This window comes from Balaenoptera physalus (genome assembly GCF_965194825.1).
Source record: "Balaenoptera physalus genome assembly, chromosome: 2".
NCBI classification, from domain to species: Eukaryota; Metazoa; Chordata; class Mammalia; order Artiodactyla; family Balaenopteridae; genus Balaenoptera; species Balaenoptera physalus.
Genome location: NC_138883.1, coordinates 154,366,653 through 154,384,736, shown reverse-complemented (window position 1 = coordinate 154,384,736; position 18,084 = coordinate 154,366,653). Strand labels below are relative to the sequence as shown.

At 50.5% G+C, this 18,084-nt stretch overlaps 1 protein-coding gene across 7 annotated transcripts in view; it reads left to right on the top strand.

Moving 5' to 3' along the window:
- The first annotated feature begins 213 nt into the window (after positions 1–213).
- Positions 214–18,084, top strand: part of ASB13 (ankyrin repeat and SOCS box containing 13) — a 54,992-nt gene continuing 37,121 nt past the window's right edge. For 5 of the 7 annotated variants that reach the window (XR_014260699.1, XM_082450273.1, XM_082450275.1 and 2 more), the window contains exons 1-3: positions 217–332; positions 14,733–14,920; positions 16,058–16,208. Coding sequence is in view for 6 of the 7 variants with exons in the window: in XM_082450273.1 (XP_082306399.1) it covers positions 290–332; positions 14,733–14,920; positions 16,058–16,208 (382 nt within the window). In the remaining variant the exon portion in view is untranslated. Of the gene's footprint in view, positions 333–3,305; positions 3,477–14,732; positions 14,921–16,057; positions 16,209–18,084 lie in introns of all 7 variants that reach the window. The other 2 variants (XM_082450272.1, XM_082450270.1) reach the window with 2 other exon arrangements.

Below are 18,084 nucleotides of genomic sequence, written 5' to 3'. Positions count from 1 at the left end.
CACTGACACCCTCTGCACATGGACACACGGCACGGTTTGCACAAGAACAAATATTTTGCACATGAACACGTTTGCCTAGCAAACACTAGCAGCGAGCGCGGAGTCGGACGCAGGTGTCTGCGGCTTGGCGCAGGCCCAGAGCTGGGGGGAGCCGCGCCGGCCGGGCCTGGAACTACAACTCCCGGCGCGCGCGGCCGCCTCTCCTGGACGCGCGGCGACGCCGATTGGCCCCGCCCAGCGGGCGGTGCTAGTGGCGGGCCGCAGAGCCGGGACGCGTGGAGCCGGTGGCATGGAGACCCGTGCCGCAGACGGCAGCTTCCTGGGCGACTTGGGTACGTGCGGGTTGCCGGGAGTGCGGGGCCGCCTTCGCGGACCGAGAGCTGCATCTGCTGACATTCGCCCCGAGCGGGGACGAACCCGCTCCGAGGGGTTCGTCAGGGGCGTCTGGCTGGGCCCGGGTCGAAGGGCCGTGTCTTTAAAGAAGCAGGTCCGGGGGTCCCATGCAGCTCAGACGCGGTTTCTGCGTCCGGCTCCTGGTCCCCTGCCGGCTGGGTCATCCTTGTGACTTCAGAACCGGAGACCCACCGGAGCGCTGCGCACCCTGGGGAGGATGCGGGACTGTGCGTGGTCATTGCCAGGTTCCGAGGAGAACCTAGGAAATGCCCACGCGAGACCACGCGTAGGGCAGCCCTGGCACGGGCCCGGGGTGGGAGCTGGACCGTCTTCCAGGAGCCCGGTGGGAAGGTCGTGCGCAGGGTCGTTCGCATGCAACGGATACACCCAGGAATCCAATCCGGAAGGAACATGTGCCCTTGTCGCACTGTGTGAGACATGCGATCTCGCTTCTTAACTGAACCTTCTTTACCGTTTGGGCAACCCGAGAATAAAATGGATTCGAGGGCAAAAGGCCATTCTTTGGGGAAGCAAACTTTCCCGCCTACGGAGTAATTCTAGGGCAAATGAGCAGTGAAAACACTTCCAAAGCCTGCAAAGAAAAAAATAATCTATAAAGTATTTTTACACTGATAAAAAAATGTAGCGCGAATGAAAGTGAGAAGTCTTAAGGGTTAATTTAGCTTAAGAGGAACTGCAGCCCTAGCAAAGCTATTTTAGTTGATTTTGCAAAACAGCCACCTGCCACAGGATCAAAGGCATTTAATAAGCATCTCTGTTTTTACTTGGCATTCCACCCCAGGCAGGCACAGGACTTTGACCCTGCCAGTGTGTGCTGTGTTTGGTTGGTTCAATTAAATAAGCAATAAACAGCTCACCATGGAAGCCTTTTAAACACATTTTAATATTTTTGTTCATGTACAAGGTTCAATAGCATAGCATCACTTCCGAGTATGTTTTTTATAGTTTAAGGAATGTATCTTTAGAAGAAAAACATATTCTAAACTAACGGACGCACAGTTTCTGGGGTTCGTGGCTATTTTTGACATTGTCATTGTTTTATTTCATGTATTTCTCCCAATATACATCCTGCTGACAGTTTTATTCTCAACGCTAATGAATAAGCTCAATGTGTTGAATCCAGAGCGACACTGCTATCCCAGCAGAAGTAGAGGCCCATCATAGGAACTTTAACACATTTTATCATTCTGATCTCAAATTCTATACGTGTGGTATACTCTAACCAAACCGTGTAGCTTTATTTTTATTTTTTTAAATTAAAAAAAATTTTTATTGGAGTATAGGTGCTTTACAATGTTGTGTTAGTTTCTACTGTACAGCAAAAGTGAATCAGCTATACATATACATATATCCCCTTTTTTGGATTTCCTTCCAATTTGGTCACCACAGAACACTGAGTAGAGTTCCCTGTGCTATACAGTAGGTTCTCTGTAGCTTTATTATTCTTTTTTATAAATTTATTTATTTTATTTAATTTTTTTTGGCTGCGTTGGGTCTTCGTTGCTGCGTGCGGGTTTTCTCTAGTTGCGGTAAGCGGGGGCTACTCTTCGTTGTGGTACGTGGGCTTCTCACTGAGGTGGCTTCTCTTGTCGCAGAGCACGGGCTCTAGGTGCACAGGCTTCAGTAGTTGTGGCTCGCGGGTTCTAGAGTGCAGGCTCAGTAGTTGTGGCGCATGGGCTTAGGTGCTCCGTGGCATGTGGAATCTTCCCGGACCAGGGCTCGAACCCGTGTCCCCCACATTGGCAGGCGGATTCTTAACCACTGCGCCACCAGGGAAGCCCTGTAGCTTTAGTTTTAATATAACACCTCACAGAGGTAAAGGTTGCAGTCTTATAATATGGCCTTATCAATAAGAACCAAGAATTTAGGGCAAGTCACATCCTAAAGTGAATCCAGTGTTTGTTACTTAGCAAATGTAATTCATATCATTATTGACCCTAGGTTGTGTCTATTTGTAAAGTTGAAAACGTGACTCTTGTATTCAGCATCTGTGCTCAAGGGCTTCTGACTTGGAAGCAAGAGGCTGGCAGAAGATGAAAGGGTGCCTTAGGGATCTGGGCTCTAAGCAGGGTGAGCTGCTGGTGTTCTTCAGTTATCCTCAGCCACGAAGTCTAACCAGTTCATTGGCCTCTGGGGTGTTGGGAAGATGGGATGGAGAGAGAAAAGGAGAGGCAGCCCCTGGGACCGTGATGAGAGCCACTGAGCTGCTTGGCCGTGTGCCAGGCGCTGGCCACGAGCCTTGTGACAGCTGCAGGACAGTCATCATTATTGATTAACTTAGAGGTGAAACTGAGTTCGCACAGCTAGGAAGTCACAAAGGTGAGGTTTTAACACAGGTGGTTCTTTTTTGTTTTGTTTCTTTTTGTTTTGCTTGTTTTACGTTAAAAATGCTTATGTCCTTCCTATCAGATAGGTTCATCTGTAATCAATTTGTAGGGCTGCCTGGAGCGCCGAGCTGGTTTTGTGACTGGGATGGATGAGCCATGTCCGCTGTGGGTTCTCAGGGGACTGGGGAGCACTGCTACCACCCTTCATCTCTGTACTATAGCACCTTTCGGGCTCTGAGAAATGTCTTTGCCTCTGGGGGTCCACAATCAGGATGGTAGATTGATCTGAGTCCCCGTGCCCGGGAACCTATATCCAAGTTCATCCTTTTGTTGAGTCTGTGGAATTCGATATATATATATATCCCCGACCAGGGATGGAACCTGGGGCCCTGGCAGTAAGAGCAAGGAGTCCTATCCACTGGACTGCCACGGAATTCCGGAATTTGATTTTTTAAACCTAGAATTGTATGGAAAGTACTTTGAGAGATCTAGATAATCAGTGCCCTGGCTGGGAGGTCAACTTCCTTAAAATCTTCTCAAATCGTACTTCTGTTTCTGCCTTAGCGAAAGCTGCATTCTGAAAGTGTCTAGATGTGTCCTTTAGTGGAGAAGCCTCTGGGCACTATACTACACTGCTAATAAAAACGTTTGAAGGAAATGAGGCTGATTTTAACACCAGCTGGGATTCCGGGTAGTCACTGCGGCCAGGAGTGGCTGCCAACTATAGCAGTACAAGTGAGTTTTGATTTTTTTGGTATAACCCTCCTGCCCTGGTCATCAGCACCGTGGGGTGGGAGGGAGGCAAGGGGAGGGGTTGGGTGGCAGAGAATTGGATGAGCGGTTAGTAGGGGCTGCTGAGTGAGGGCGAGAGTTGGATTCGGGCGTTTCTCATTAAGCATGTTTAGGAAGATCTTTCTTTCCTTTTCCCTCACTGTCTGCTGCTTCGGTAACCTCTTCCCACTTTTCTCTTTTGCTTTCACTTATTCTCTTTCACTTTCCTTTTGCCTCTCTTAACTGAGCTTTGACTGTCTTGTCCCTGTAGGAAAGTAAACCTTTTCTCTTTAATTTTTATCCCATTTAACAGATCTTAAAACCACGTTTGCCAACCTCAAGTTTACTGACAAACAGTATTTGGGGTATTCATAATTAAAACGCTGAAATAGAACTTGTTGAAAAATCTCTTCAAGAGTAACAAAATTCTCAGCCCCAATTTCTAAATGTGTTTCTACATATAAAAATGATTTCCATTTTCCCTTAGAATCAAGGTGACTGGTAATATCAAGCTCACTGAACTTTAATTCGGACAGCACGTTAAAGATGGGTGGTCACCACAAAGCATATATTAAGCACCAGCTGTGCCAGGCACTTCGCATGTATTGTGTCTTTGGTCCTTACAGCATCCTCTGGAGCAGGTCTGTCATTCTTAGGTTCTGGTTTCTTTGTCCTTGTGGGTTTTTGCCCCTATTTTGTTTTTTCACTCTGTACTATCAGATGGATGGGTACACTTTGCCATGATTTCTAGGTCCTTTTAGCTCTTCAATTTGTTTCTGCTTTGTACACACAAATCCTTGGCCTTCTGGGACCTTGGGGGACAAGTCACTTGGGACCCCTGACTTTCCCGAAAGCTGAGTTTAGCCTGCTGAGAGCGGTGCTCAAAACACCAGCTCCACTGTGGCTTCAGCAGCCACTCCCGGCGGCTACATCTGCACACAGGTGCCCCGCGGGCATGGATGGGGTATGGGGAGGCTATCCATCATCATTTCAAGAATATTTATTTACTGGGGTATTTGGGGAGAAGGGCTTATTTCAGAGCTGCAGCTGTGGCCGAGAAGGACATGTCTGCAGCGAGGGCCCTGGGCCCCCCTTCATGACATACCTGGAGCAAGATTCCTGGCCCAAGCAGCATTGAAGGGTGCCTGGTGGATACTGAGCACATTGGATCCGCTTGTGGTGTAGGTGTTCTCCGTGGCGTTTGGAAAACACTCTTTGTTAGAGCGGGGCTGCTGTGTGGAGGGGCCCCCCAGCTGGGGGAGGAGTGGTCAGGGTCAGGGTCTGCACGGGGGCCGGGTTCTAGACTCTGGACAGGTGGGTGGGGCCGATGAGTGCTCCGCTCTGCATGTGGAACGGGAGCCCGGCAGGCCCTGCACTTCGCAAGGACAGGCTCTCTAGGAGGGCCGGTGGGGCCTTGGCTGAGAGCTGCTGTTTGGGCTCAAAGAGCAGGATTCTGGGCTCTGGATGACTAAGCAGGATGCTGGTAAATTGGCTCTCTGGAGAAAAAAGGAAAAAAAAAAAAAAAAAAAAGGAAACCTGATCTGATTTTCTGCTTTCCCTGGTGTAAATACTCACCCCACACTGATTTCAGCTCCCAGGGGTTTCCGCCTGGCGGAATTGCTGAATATTTAACAGTCGGCCAGGGGAGCTGGTCTGGAACACCCACTGCTGGACACGCGTAGAGAAGGCGGGCGCCAGGGCCAAGGGGCTGGGACTCCATACGGGGGACTCATGCGGGATCCAGATGCTGGAGCCGGCGTCCCAGGTGGGGCTTTGGAACATGACAGACAGTAGAACTGGAGGCTGGGACCCAAACAGGACCAGCAGAAATAGAATGATGCTAAGAATCCCATCATGGTCATAGTGTGTGCTGTCGTCGTACACTTGCCTGGCACCGTGCCGGTAATGCCCAGCAGGATTTCACTGTCATTACCGCCACCCCAGGGGAGTAGGCAAAAACATCGCCATTTTATATGAGAGAAAGCTGAGGCTTAAGAAAAATTGATGTGTAATTGAAAACTGAGGCTTTGAGAGGATAAGTGACGTGCCCCAGGTCACAGGGCTAAGGGACACACAGGCGTCGGACTCATGAGCTGGGTGGTTCCTGAGGCTCCTCACCATGTATCCCGCTCCCGAGGGAAGGTTGACGCTGAACCACTTGAAGTGTTCAGCTGGGGCTTCTTGACTCCCAAAGGCTGGGCCTGGGCAGGGCAGGGCCAGCCCTCAGACGTGAGAGTGTCAGGGCCCAGCCAAGGTACACAGGGGTGTCGGGCTGGGAGTCAGCCGGTGCACATCTGGGACCCAGGCTGGATCAATCAGGTCAGGTAGGGGTGCAGAAAAGTGGCAAAAATGTTCTCAAGCACCTGTCATTCCTTCTCGGGGTGACCTTGCACTTGTCTGGTAGAAGATCTGTAGGTGGTGTCGGTGAGACTCTAGTTTTGCAGATGATGGTTTTCACTTAGTCCTTCATGAGCTTGGCCTGACAGCAGCTCGTCAGCAGGAGGAGTGACACAGGTATCTCCGTGACCTTGAACCGAAGCACGGGCAAGAGGCAGGAGGGGCCTGGACGCTGCTGTCTGCCCTGCAGCACCAGCGCCCTGTGCTCTGTCTTCTGGGGACTGCGGCCTGGGCTCTGCTACAACAAACTCCTGTTTAATTGATGCCCTGGCACCTGGCACGGCCGGAGTGGGCAAGGCCAAGGTGTGGCCCAGGTCAGTGTCAGGGCTGGGCAGGCCTGTAAGGGGCCGGTAGTGGGGTGTACTCTGGCGGGGGCAGACCCAACTGCAGTAGAAGTTGTCTGGCAAGTAGAACAGGCTTCTGGAGAGTCTATTTATTTGATACCTGTGTGTCAGGCGCTGTGCTGGAACAGGAGGTCGGCGGTTGTGGTCCTGTCCTAAAGATGCTCGTGGAAGGACGGAAGAGGCACGAAATCAGATGCAGCTGTGTGTACAGAGGTGGCTTACAGGAGGGCATGGGTGGGCAGGCTGCACGCTGGAAGGCTTCCTGAAGGCGCTAAGACTCGGTCTCGGTGGGGAGGATGGAGAGTGGGGGGCTGAGTGGGGCACAGCACCCCCGAAGGAACAGGCCCTGGACCACCCGACCCTATGTCAGCTACATGAAGCTCAGCGTAATTGGAGACAAGGGGGTGTGTGTGAGGGTGGTGATGGGAGGGTGTGGGGGGAGACTGGAAAAAGGGGCTGGGACTCCATCCTGGAGGGTCAGTTTGCCTGGCTTGCAAAGGAGTGTGGATGTTTTTCTGGAATCAGGAGTAATCTAAGGGTCCTGAGCAGGCCCCCCATGACCCACTGATGACCTAGCTGCATTAGGGAGGGGGTGCTGGGGCAGGGGAGCACCAGAGGGGGCTGTTGACAGGAGGAAGGGAGGGAGGGTGATGGGAATGGGCTGCTAGGAGGCCACTTATGTGGCAGGGCTGGGATTTAGGGGAAGGCTCATCCCCGAGGGAACTTGCCAGAGGGAGGGTCTCAGGTTTCCAGGGCGGCCCCTCTCCCAGGGGGGATGGTACAGGGGTGGCGGCATCTGGTCACAAGTGGGGTCCAGGCACAGGGCCAGAAACAAAGCCTGAGGTCAGTGGGTTGACTAACGTACAGCGTTTTCCTGCCTCTCTTCCCTGCTAGCAGATGTCTTTTTGCTTTAAAGTTGATAAGTACATGTCAGCCATCCCCCATCCTCTCTCTGGTGGGGGGAGGGGGGGGGAGGGGGACGGGGAGGGGGTGGGTGCCTCTGAACTTCCCACTGAGGACCAGCGCTCCTTCATGCAGCTGCAGCTCCGTGGGCCACCAGGCACCCCGTGTTCTTTATCTCTGGGGTGGCTCTCCCCTCCCCCTGTGCTTCTCGGGGTCTCCAGAGGCCATTGAGGCTACCACCTCCCCCTGACCCCCACTTCCCACTGTAAAGCTGTCCCCCTGATGACAGCCTGTGGTTGGTACCAGCTGTGGGAGACAACCTCCCCCATCTCCGGGGCCTCCTCCATCTTTGTTACTTCTTTAAAAAATAATTTTTAGGGCTTCCCTGGTGGTGCAGTGGTTAAGAATCTGCCTGCCAATGCAGGGGACACGGGTTCGAGCCCTGGTCTGGGAAGATCTCACATGCCGCGGAGCAACTAAGCCTGTGCACCACAACTATTGAGCCTGCGCTCTAGAGCCTGCGAGCCACAACTACTGAAGCCCGCGCGCCTAAAGCCCGTGCACCAGACTTCCCTGGTGGTGCAGTGGTTAAGAATCCACCTGCCAATGCAGGGGACACAGGTTCGAGCCCTGGTCCGGGAAGATCCCACATGCCGCGGGGCAACTAAGCCCGTGTGCCACAACTACTGAGCCTGCACTCTAGAGCCCGTGAGCCACAACTACTGAGCCCACGTGCCACAACTACTAGAGCCCACACACCTAGAGCCTGTGCTCTGCAACAAGAGAAGCCACTGCAATGAGAAGCCCACGCACCGCAACAAAGAGTAGCCCCCGCTCGCCGCAACTAGAGAAAACCCACGTGCAGCAATGAAGACCCAACGCAGCCAAAAATAAATAAATAAATTTATTAAAAATAAAATAAAATAAAGCCCGTGCTCTGCAACAAGAGAAGCCATCGCAATGAGAAGCCCGTGCACCACAACAAAGAGTAGCCCCCGCTCGCCGCAACTAGAGAAAACCCACGTGCAGCATCGAAGACCCAACGCAGCCAAAAATAAATAAATAAATAAATAAATAAATAAATAAATAAATAAAATTTTTTAAAAAGTGACTTTTAAAAAAAAAAATTTATTTATTTATGGCTGTATTGGGTCTTCGTTTCTGCGCGAGGGCTTTCTCTAGTTGTGGCAAGCGGGGGCCACTCTTCATCGCGGTGCGTGGGCCTCTCACAATTGCGGCCTCTCTTGTTGCGGAGCACAGGCTCCAGACGCGCAGGCTCAGTAATTGTGGCTCACGGGCCCAGTTGCTCCGTGGCATGTGGGATCCTCCCAGACCAGGGCTCGAACCTGTGTCCCCTGCACCGGCAGGCAGATTCTCAACCACTGCGCCACCAGGGAAGCCCCAAAAGTGACATTTAAAAAAATAATTTTTAAAGTTTTAATTGTGGCTAAAGTTTTAATTGTGGCTAAAAACATAGAAATGGTTAAGATGGTAAACTTTAAGTGTGCAGTTCAGCAGTATTAAGCACATGCACGTTTTGGTACAACAGAGCTCCAGAATTTTTTCATCTTATAACACAGGAAACTCTGCACCTGTTCACCTTCCCATTTCTCCCCTTCCCCACCCCTGGCAGCCACTATTCCATTTTTTGTCTCTACGACTTTGATTCTAGGAACCTCATATAAGTGGAATTGTACAGTATTTGTCTTTTGTGATTTCACTGAGCATCATGTTCTCAAGGTTCATTTACACTGTAGCCTGTGACAGAATCTCTTTCGTTTTTAAGGCTGAGTAATATTCCATTGTGTGTATATATCACATCTTCTTTATCCATTCATCCCTCCATGGACACTTAGGTTGTTTCCATGTCATGCCTATTGTAAATAATACAGCAGTGAATAGGGGTGCACATATCTTATCGAGTTAGTGTTTGCATTTTCTTAGGATAAAAATTGCTGGATCGTATGGTAGTTCTGTTTTAATTTTTGAGGAACCAGAATACTCTTGTCCAAAGTCCTTGCACCACTTTACATTCCCACCAACAATGCACAAGCGTTGCAATGTCTCCACATCTTTGCCAACATTTATTTTTTGTTTTTTGATAGTAGCCATCCTAATTGGTGTGAGGTGGTATCTCACTGTGGTTTTAATTTGCATTTCTCTGATAATTGGTGATGTTGAGTATCTTTTCGTGTGCCTGTTGACCATTCGTATATCTTTTTTAGAGAAATACCTATTTAAGTCCTTTGTTAATTTTTTTTTTTTTTAAGTTTCAACTACTGTTTCTTTCTTTCTTTCTTTTTTTCAATTAATTAATTAATTTACTTATTCTTGGCTGTGTTGGGTCTTCGTTTCTGTGCGAGGGCTTTCTCCAGTTGCGGCAAGCGGGGGCCACTCTTCATCGCGGTGCACGGGCCTCTCACTGTCGCGGCCTCTCTTGTTGTGGAGCACAGGCTCCAGACGCGCAGGCTCAGTAGTTGTGGCTCACGGGCCTAGTCGCTCCGCGGCATGTGGGATCTCCCCAGACCAGGCCTCGAACCTGTGTCCCCTGCATTGGCAGGCAGATTCTCAACAACTGCGCCACCAGGGAAGCCCTGTTAATTTTTTAATTGGGTTATTTATGTTGTTGAGTTGTAGGCATTCTTTATATATTCTGATATACATGGTTTACAAATATTCCTCCCCATCCTATAGGTGCCTTTTCACTGTTGACTATGCTCTTTGATGCACACAAATGCTCTCCTGTGTTATCACACCTGCTGCTTCTGATCTCTGCCCTCAGTTGCTGCTAAGACAACTGCAGCTGATGTTTATTCACTAGAAAATATGGTTCCCAGTAAGTTGCACTTCCTCTATAGACTGGTCATAAAGAGATACAATTAGATTTTCTTTAAAAAATTTTATGTCTACACTTTATAATTCACATTAGTAATTCCTTCCATTCATTCGTCCCTTATGCACTCAACAAGCAAGTGACGTGAGCATCTTTGTTGGGCCTCGCACTGTGCCAGGTGCTGGGAATAGAGCCAAGCCAGTGACACCCGGCAGGCTCACTGCAGCCCCGCCTCCTCCGTGATGCTTTCCTGACGGGCTATCTTGCTTCTAAGTTCCTGTAGCTTGACCTGTTCCACCCCTATCGCAGTCGTCTTGTTGTTTTGAATTGTTTCCCCACCCTCCCCCGCCCATGACCATGACCTGCTGATTGCCATGTCCATCCGTCTCTGTGCACCGCGGTGGGAGAGGCTGCATCTACCTGCATGGGCTGCTGAGGGATGCTCAGGCCTTCCCTGCACCGCCTTCCTGAGCTGCACTTTCCTCCTTCCTGCAGGACCCAGGACTCGCCCTGCTCTCCTCTTTTTACTCAGTCTGCCCTTGGGGTTCTGCTCCCTGCAGACTGACTTGAGAGTGATCCACAGCTGCTTTCCACTACCCACCCCGCAAGACAGGCATGCAGGCGGCCATTCATCACGACTGGAAGACATACTGGGGTCCCCAAGCTTGGCTTACTTACTTACTCCTGGGACAGTAAGTAAGAAGGTCCCCAAGCTTGGCTTTTACATTTGTGGGGATCAGATCTCCCTCTGCGTTCCAGTCCTCCGTTCACTTCCCCGGCCCCCCATGACCCCTGTAGGGTCGCAGTTAGGTGCAATGAGGGGGTTAAAATACCACAAATAGACTCCATTTATGGAGCACTTACTCTGTGCCCGGCCCAACGCTAAGTGCTTTTACTTTCACTCATTTAATTTTCATAACCCACCGATGAATGAACTATATTATTATCCCAATTTACAGGTGACAAAACTGACAGTCAGGGAAGCTGTTTCTCGCACAAGCTAATAAATGGCTGCGCTGAGTTTTAGCCCTGAGTGGTTTGGCTCTGGAGAACCCTGAGCCACGCACCACGCGGCTCCACTGCGGGGGTGGGGTAGGGCTGTAGGTCGGCGGAAATGAGGGGATCTCCAAGAGGGGACAGTCATCAACACATAACCCAGGAGGTTATCCATCTGCCAAGGAAATACATTCACCCCAGATATGGTTCATGAAAGTGCTTCTGATAAGACTTGGGAACCATGTGGTTGATCAGAAGGTTTTCTAGGGAGATGTGATAATAAAATGTAGTTATAATAAAAGGAAACTGCTTATTATGAAGAGGTGTGTAATGTGGTCGTCTGCCGAAGTTGGGGCTTGACAATAAGGATGTGTCAGCATAATCCAGCACTGTTGTCATTTATGACGTTTTAAAAGAGTGTCTAGAAGACTGCCCTGTATCCCAGGTGCTCTGACGGGTGTTGAGAAAACATCCTGTAGTTTCTGCATCTGGGGAGTTTACACTCTGAGTTTGCATGCGTTTGTCTGCACCTGGCTTAAACTGTAAAGAAACATCACCCTCACACCACAGGAAGCCTGGCTGTCAGGGCTGCAGGCCCCACGTGACCAGTGACTCACCTGGTGCTTCCCATCCTCAGAGCCGACTTTAGGCAGGTGGCCCGACGGCCTCGGCACTTCCCAGCTCACGTCTAGGCAACATCGGGGGCGAGGGGTGTGTCGAAACTGTGAACGCTCTCAGCAGCCTCTCCCTCATGTGTCGTTCACTGGAGTTGGGTCAGACGTCCTACGGGAAATGGGAATCCTGTGATTAACTTAGACCGCTTGTCTGGGTGGGATGGATGGCTCTGGGAACCCACTACTAGTCTACTTCTGCTGCACGGCAGGCAACCAGGTGGGGACCACAGCACAGTAAGGCCTGGTAGAGGCACAGATGAGGGGCTCACCCAGCGCGGATGGGGCTGAGGCTGGGCAAGGCCTCCTGCAAACCTGACCACTGCACTTCAGTCAGGAAAGGAACAATTAGGCGTTATCTAGGATGAGCAGGGAGGGGTAGGGGGTGAGATAGAGAGGCCAGAGGTGGGGAGAGAAGGGAGCTTTGTTCAGAGGGAGAAGTGGTGTCGGTTCTCAAGTGTGGTCCCCAGACCAGCTGTATCAGCATCGTCTGGGCACTTTTTAGAAACTCAGATTCCCAGGCCCCACCAGGACCCCTGACTCAGCTCTGGGGGTGGGGCTCAGCAGCCTGCGATTTCACAAGCCCTCCAGGCGATGCTGATGGAAGCTCCAGTTTGAGAACCTTGGCTAAAACATGGGAGGTCAGGGTGCTGCATCTCGTGCACCTGGTTCTCTAGAACTGAGGGCAGGGGAGGGGGGGAGGGGGAGAGGTAAGGCATTGTGGAAGAAAGGGGGGATGTTAGAGAATTTTACTCCTTTTTGGGAGAGGAGTCGTGCCTTTGTTTATTTCTTAACACATCGTTGTTGAACATGTATTTTACGAGGTTGGAATGCAAAAATAAATAATTATAGTTTGAGATGAATGAAAATGAAGAGATAACATACCAACACTTATAAGCTGCAACTCATGCCATACTTAGAGATTTATAGCTGTAAACGTTTACATAAAAAGAAGAAACAGCTCAAATCAATAACCTAATAACCTTTCATCTTAAGACATTGGAAATAGAAAAGCAAACTAAACCTAAAGAAACCAGAAGGAAAGAAATAATAAAGATTAGAGAGGAAATTAATGAAGTAGAGAATAGAAAAACAATGCAGAATATCAACAAAACAGAAGTTGGTTCTTTGAAAAGATCAACAAAATTGACAAGCCTTTAGTTAAACTGACCAAGGCCGGGAAAAAAAGACTCAAATTACAAAATCAGCAATGAAAGAGGGGATGTTATTATGGACATTACAGACATAAAATGATTATAAGGGAATACTATGAGCAATTGTTTGTCTGCTTGGGCTGCCATAACAGAACACCACAGACTGGAGGCTTAAACAACACATTTCTCAGGTTCTGGGGGCTGGACGTCCAAGATCAAGGTGCCAGCAGGCTTGATTTCTCCTGAGGCTTCTCTCCTATGCTTGCAGACAGCGCCTTCTTGCATGTCCTCACATGGTCTTTCCTTTGTTCATACTCATCCCTGGTGTCCGTGTGTCTTAATCTCTTCTTATAAGGGCACCAGTCAGATTGGATTAGGGCCCACACTAATGGCCTCACTTTAACTTAATTACTTCTGTAATTAAGTTACATCTCCAAATACAGTCACATTCTGAGGTACTAGGGGTTAGGGCTTCAACATATGGATTTTGTGGCAGGGGGCACAGTTCAGTCCATAACAAATTGTATGCCAACAAATTAGATAATGTACATTAAGTGGATAAATTCCTAAAAAGACAAACTACCAACTACCAAAACGGACTCAAAAAAAAAAGTCTGAATAGATTTATAACAAATGAAGAGATTGAATTATTAAAAAAACTTAAATAAATGAAAGCTCAGGCCCAGATGTCTTCACAGATGAATTTGACCAAATATTTAAAGATTTAATACCAATTCTTCATAAACTCTTCCAAAAATTAAAAGAGAGAATACTTCCCAACTCATTCTCTGAGTCCAGTATTACTTTGATGCCAAAACCAGACAAATACATCAATCACAAGAAAAATGACACTTACGAATGTAGACGCCCAAATTCTCAAAATATGCACAAACCAAATTGAGCAATGTATACACCATGACCAAGTGGAATTTATCCCAGGGATGCATGGTTGGTTTAACATCTGAGAATCAATCAGTGTAATATAGCATTTTGACAGAATTAAGGAAAAAAAGCCAGCATGATCTTTGCAATAGATGCAGATAAAGTACTTGACAAAATGCAACACCCTCTCATGATAAAAACACTCAACAAACTAGAAATAGAAGAGAACTTCCTTGACCAGATAAAGGGCATCTGTGAAAACCCACAGCTCACATGATGGTTCGTGGTGAAGGACAAAGCTCCAGGACCAGGAACACGGCAGGAGGTGCCTCTCGGCACTTTTGGTCAATGTGGGGCTTGACGTTCAAACCAAGGCAGTTAGGCAAGAAAAAGAAAAGGCATTCAGATTAGAAAGGAAGAAGCAAAGCTACCTCTATCTAAATGCATATGACATGATTTTGTATGTAGGAAATCCTGAGATTTCTGCTAAAATTGAATAATTAAATCAAGTCCCTACTTTGAAGGCTCTCCCAGGCCAGGAGGGGGGACAGTACAAGTGCTGCATCATAAGCATGTAGATGTCAGGGTTGTGGGAGACGTGTCTTCCGGAGAAGGAGATATTTCAAATGGGCCCACGTGGATGACATAACATCTAAACAGGAGATGCAAAATGGATGATCGGGGTGGGGGCAAAGGTGGGCTTCTCAGGCAGAGAGAATATATGCAGAGATGCAGGTGTGCAAGGGCAGGGGGTCACGGTGAGCCAGCTGTGTGGCTGGAGAGCGGGCTTGTGTAGGGCAGTGGTGGCAGATGGGTCAAGGAGGTGAGCAAGCTCCAGATCATGAAGGACCTTGTAGCCCTCACCAAAGACTTGGACTCCACCCCCGGGCAGTGGGGATCACTCAAGGATTTTGAGTAGGGGTGTTTGGACCAATTACACCATCGTGTATACAATGGCTTGGGTTTCGTAAAGGGTCCTGGGGTTCATCTGACCTGGACAGAAGTGGCGTGCTCTTAGCACCGCATGTGTTTCTTTCCAGGTTTCTGGGTGGAGCGCACCCCCGTGCACGAGGCAGCCCAGCGGGGGGAGACCCGGCAGCTGCAGCAGCTGATCGAGAGTGGGGCCTGCGTCAACCAGGTCATGGTGGACTCCATCACGCCCCTGCACGCGGCCAGCCTGCAGGGCCAGGCGCAGTGCGTGCAGCTGCTGCTAGCCGCCGGGGCCCAGGTGAGCCACCCACAGCATGGTCCCCAGACTGGTGGGACCAGCTCCACAGGGAAGGAGGCTTGGGAAGAGCGTTCTGTGTTATGCAACACATGGGAAGAAAGGAAACCACCGCAGGAGGCTGAGAAGGAGAGGAAGAGGGAAACCAGAGTGGGCTGTAGCAGGGGCTGAAGGAGGAGGGAGGGCTGGTCTCCATGGCAACCACACCCGGAGGACCGGTGAGGGTGCTCGTGGACCTGGCTGTCGGGAGGTCACTGGTGGTGGAAGAGAAGGTCGGGTTAGCAAAGCGATGGCATGCTCTGCTCTGCATGTGGGCAGGCAGGCTGTGGACAGAGGCGGGCTGCCTACCGGGCTGGCGGGGCCTTGGCGGCAGGAGTCTTTTGGGCTCAGAGAGCAGGATGACTAAGTGGGATGCTGGCAAACTAGCTCTGGAAGGACAGGTAAAACGAACAAGAACATTCGCTGCTTTCCCCTAGTATATGTACTCACACCACAGCCCATGTGGAGCCCCCAGCATATGGTATCTGGTAACCAGCTGGTGGAATTGCTGGGTATTTACCAGTTGGCTGGGTGAGCTGGTAGGAGCTGCCGTGGGACAGCGGTGGGGGGTGAGGAAGAAGGGAAGGCTGTGCTCTGCTCACTCTTCCCAGAACTTGGCTATGAAGGCGGTTTCAGAGGAAATGGAACAAGCTTCAGCATGAACCCAAGTAAACAGCTGAATTTGGACAAATTCTAAGCAGAATCTGCCAGTTTGGGGAGTTGCCTTTTCCTGCCTTATGATTTTCCAACTAGAGGAGGCATGTTAAACAGTTTCAGGCACTCCTCCTAGCTGAGGCTGGAGTTAAAGCCCGTTTTCATACCCTGCCTGTGCTTATTAGGTGTTGGGGTGGTGGCCGGAGTGAGGCTGAGCTAAAAAAAGCCCCCAGTTGCACACCCGCTGTACTCAGGCGGCCAGTAGATATGCCCTACTTTCTGTCTCTGAACCCCCTTGCCTGGCACGGCACCTCAGCACGTAATAGAAAACCTAAGAACTTCGAAAAACTACGTGGTGTCTCAAAGATGAACGTGCATCAGGATGAGAAGGCGAGTGGCCTGTACCTTGCCCTCTGCCCTCTGATGCTCGTTTCCTTCCCCCTCAAGGTGGACGCCCGCAACATCGATGGCAGCACCCCACTCTGTGACGCCTGTGCCTCGGGCAGCATCGAGTGCGTGAAGCTCCTGCTCTCCCACGGGGCCAAGGTCAACCCGCCCCTGTACACGGCATCCCCGCTGCACGAGGCCTGCATGAGTGGTGAGTCGGGTAGCGGTGATAGCCAGGAGGGGAAGCCATCCGCTGGTGAAGCGGGGCTCCCAGGCTGGGTCTGGCTCTTGGTCCGTCAGCCGTGGAATCTGACGCTTTTCCTCCTGGAGATACAGTCCTCACCCAGGGCTGGGGGCTGAAGGTAGGGTTCTATTTCTAGCTGATTTGGTGCCTTTCAGATGCTAACCCTGGAAATGGGTGCCCTCGGCAGCCGCTCACTTAGTGGCTGCTGTCGTTCTGCCCTGCAGGCCCCTGATCTTGTGGGGAGATGAGGCCCAGACGCACCCCCAGGCAGGCACTCTCAGAGGAGCCAAGAGCTGGTCCTCGAGGCTCAGGGAGCAGGTGGGTTTTCACCTGCCCTCTGAGAACAGGTGGATTTCAGACGGTGGGAGGATAAGGCTGCTCCAGCCTTGCTGGGTCAGATGCACCCAGCAGAGGAGCTACAACAGGCAGAACTGGAAATTTGGGGCGAGGCCAGCTGGTGGGCAGTGTTTCAGATGACAGACCAGGGATTTTGGGTTCGACTGTTTTGAGCAAGGTTTGCACACTTGTGTCTTGTGCTTTGGTTGGCGCGGTGTTCGTCTTCGCTGCATTTGTTAGGGTGCGGGGTGTGGGCTCTTCCACGGCTGCACACAGGGCCAGTCTTTGCTGCCCTCACCCCGAATCCCACAGTTAGGTCACCTTGGTCGCCCACAGGCACTGGGAATTGCTACAGACGGCTCTGAAGGTTTTTGAGCAGATGCTGAATGATGACACATTTTTGAAAGGTTCGTTTAGTGGCCATCCATGTACAGCATAGTGGAGGGAAGTTTATTTTTCTTCCTTCACCTATCTTAGGTTCATTGGCCGGGGCCCTGCCGATGAGACTGACAAAGGACCAATTAACAAGAGAAAAACAAGTGGAAGTTAGTGTGTGCATTGCACATACACACGGGAGAGCTCAGGCAAAGGGTCGTTAGAATTGGGTTTATGTAGCATCTTAACAAAGAGCAGTAATTCTGTCGAGCAGGCACAAGACCAAGGAAAAGGACCATGAGCTTCTAGGGATGGTAAGTTATATGAAGGCAAATACAGCGGGGAACTCCTGGGAGACAAAGGCCAGTTAGTAAGATTTGCGGTGTGGACTCCTCTGGTGCCGGCTCTGGCCTGATCAGGGTCTAGAGTTGTTCCTGGTGGTTAACTTCTGTCTTTCCTGGTACAGATGGGAGGGGACACTTTTATACATTTATGTCCTGCTTTTAGACAAATGGGGGAAGACAAGAGAGCTTTTCTTGTATCTGCTGCTTCTTGTCTTCAGCTCCAAATAGTCCTTATGCCAAAGTGGCATATTTTGGGGTGGCATATTCTGCTGCCCTTCAATATGAAATGGCGGGGGGGATATCCTGGAAATGAAGAGATGAGCTGGGGGCCATCGCAGTGACCCAAGTGCAAAACTCTTGGAGCCCAGGTGGGATGGATTCATGTGCAGAGCTTTGAGGGAAGAATCAATGGGATTTGACGTGAGGGAGAGGAGAGCATGGCGTCAAGACCACCTCAGGGTGAGGAGGAGGCTGGCTGGGGAGTCGGGGGAGGACCTCGTTGTGGGAGGCATGTCCACCTGAGAAGGGCCAGCGCCCGGTGGTGGAGGTGGGGCTGGGTTTCAGGGCTGGAGGTGGAGAGTCGGTGCCAACAGCCAAGCACGATCAAGGGATGAGAGAGGATGGAGTCTGGGATGGGATGAAGCCTGATCCCAAACCGGAGTTAAAGACGCTGTAGAGGAGCCAGGAAAGAGGCCAGAAAGGCGTCTGCTGGGAGTGGGGTGGGGGGGGACCCGAGCAGTGGGGAAGTTTAGGGAAGTTCATCCAGGCGGCTTGGCGTTCCTGACACA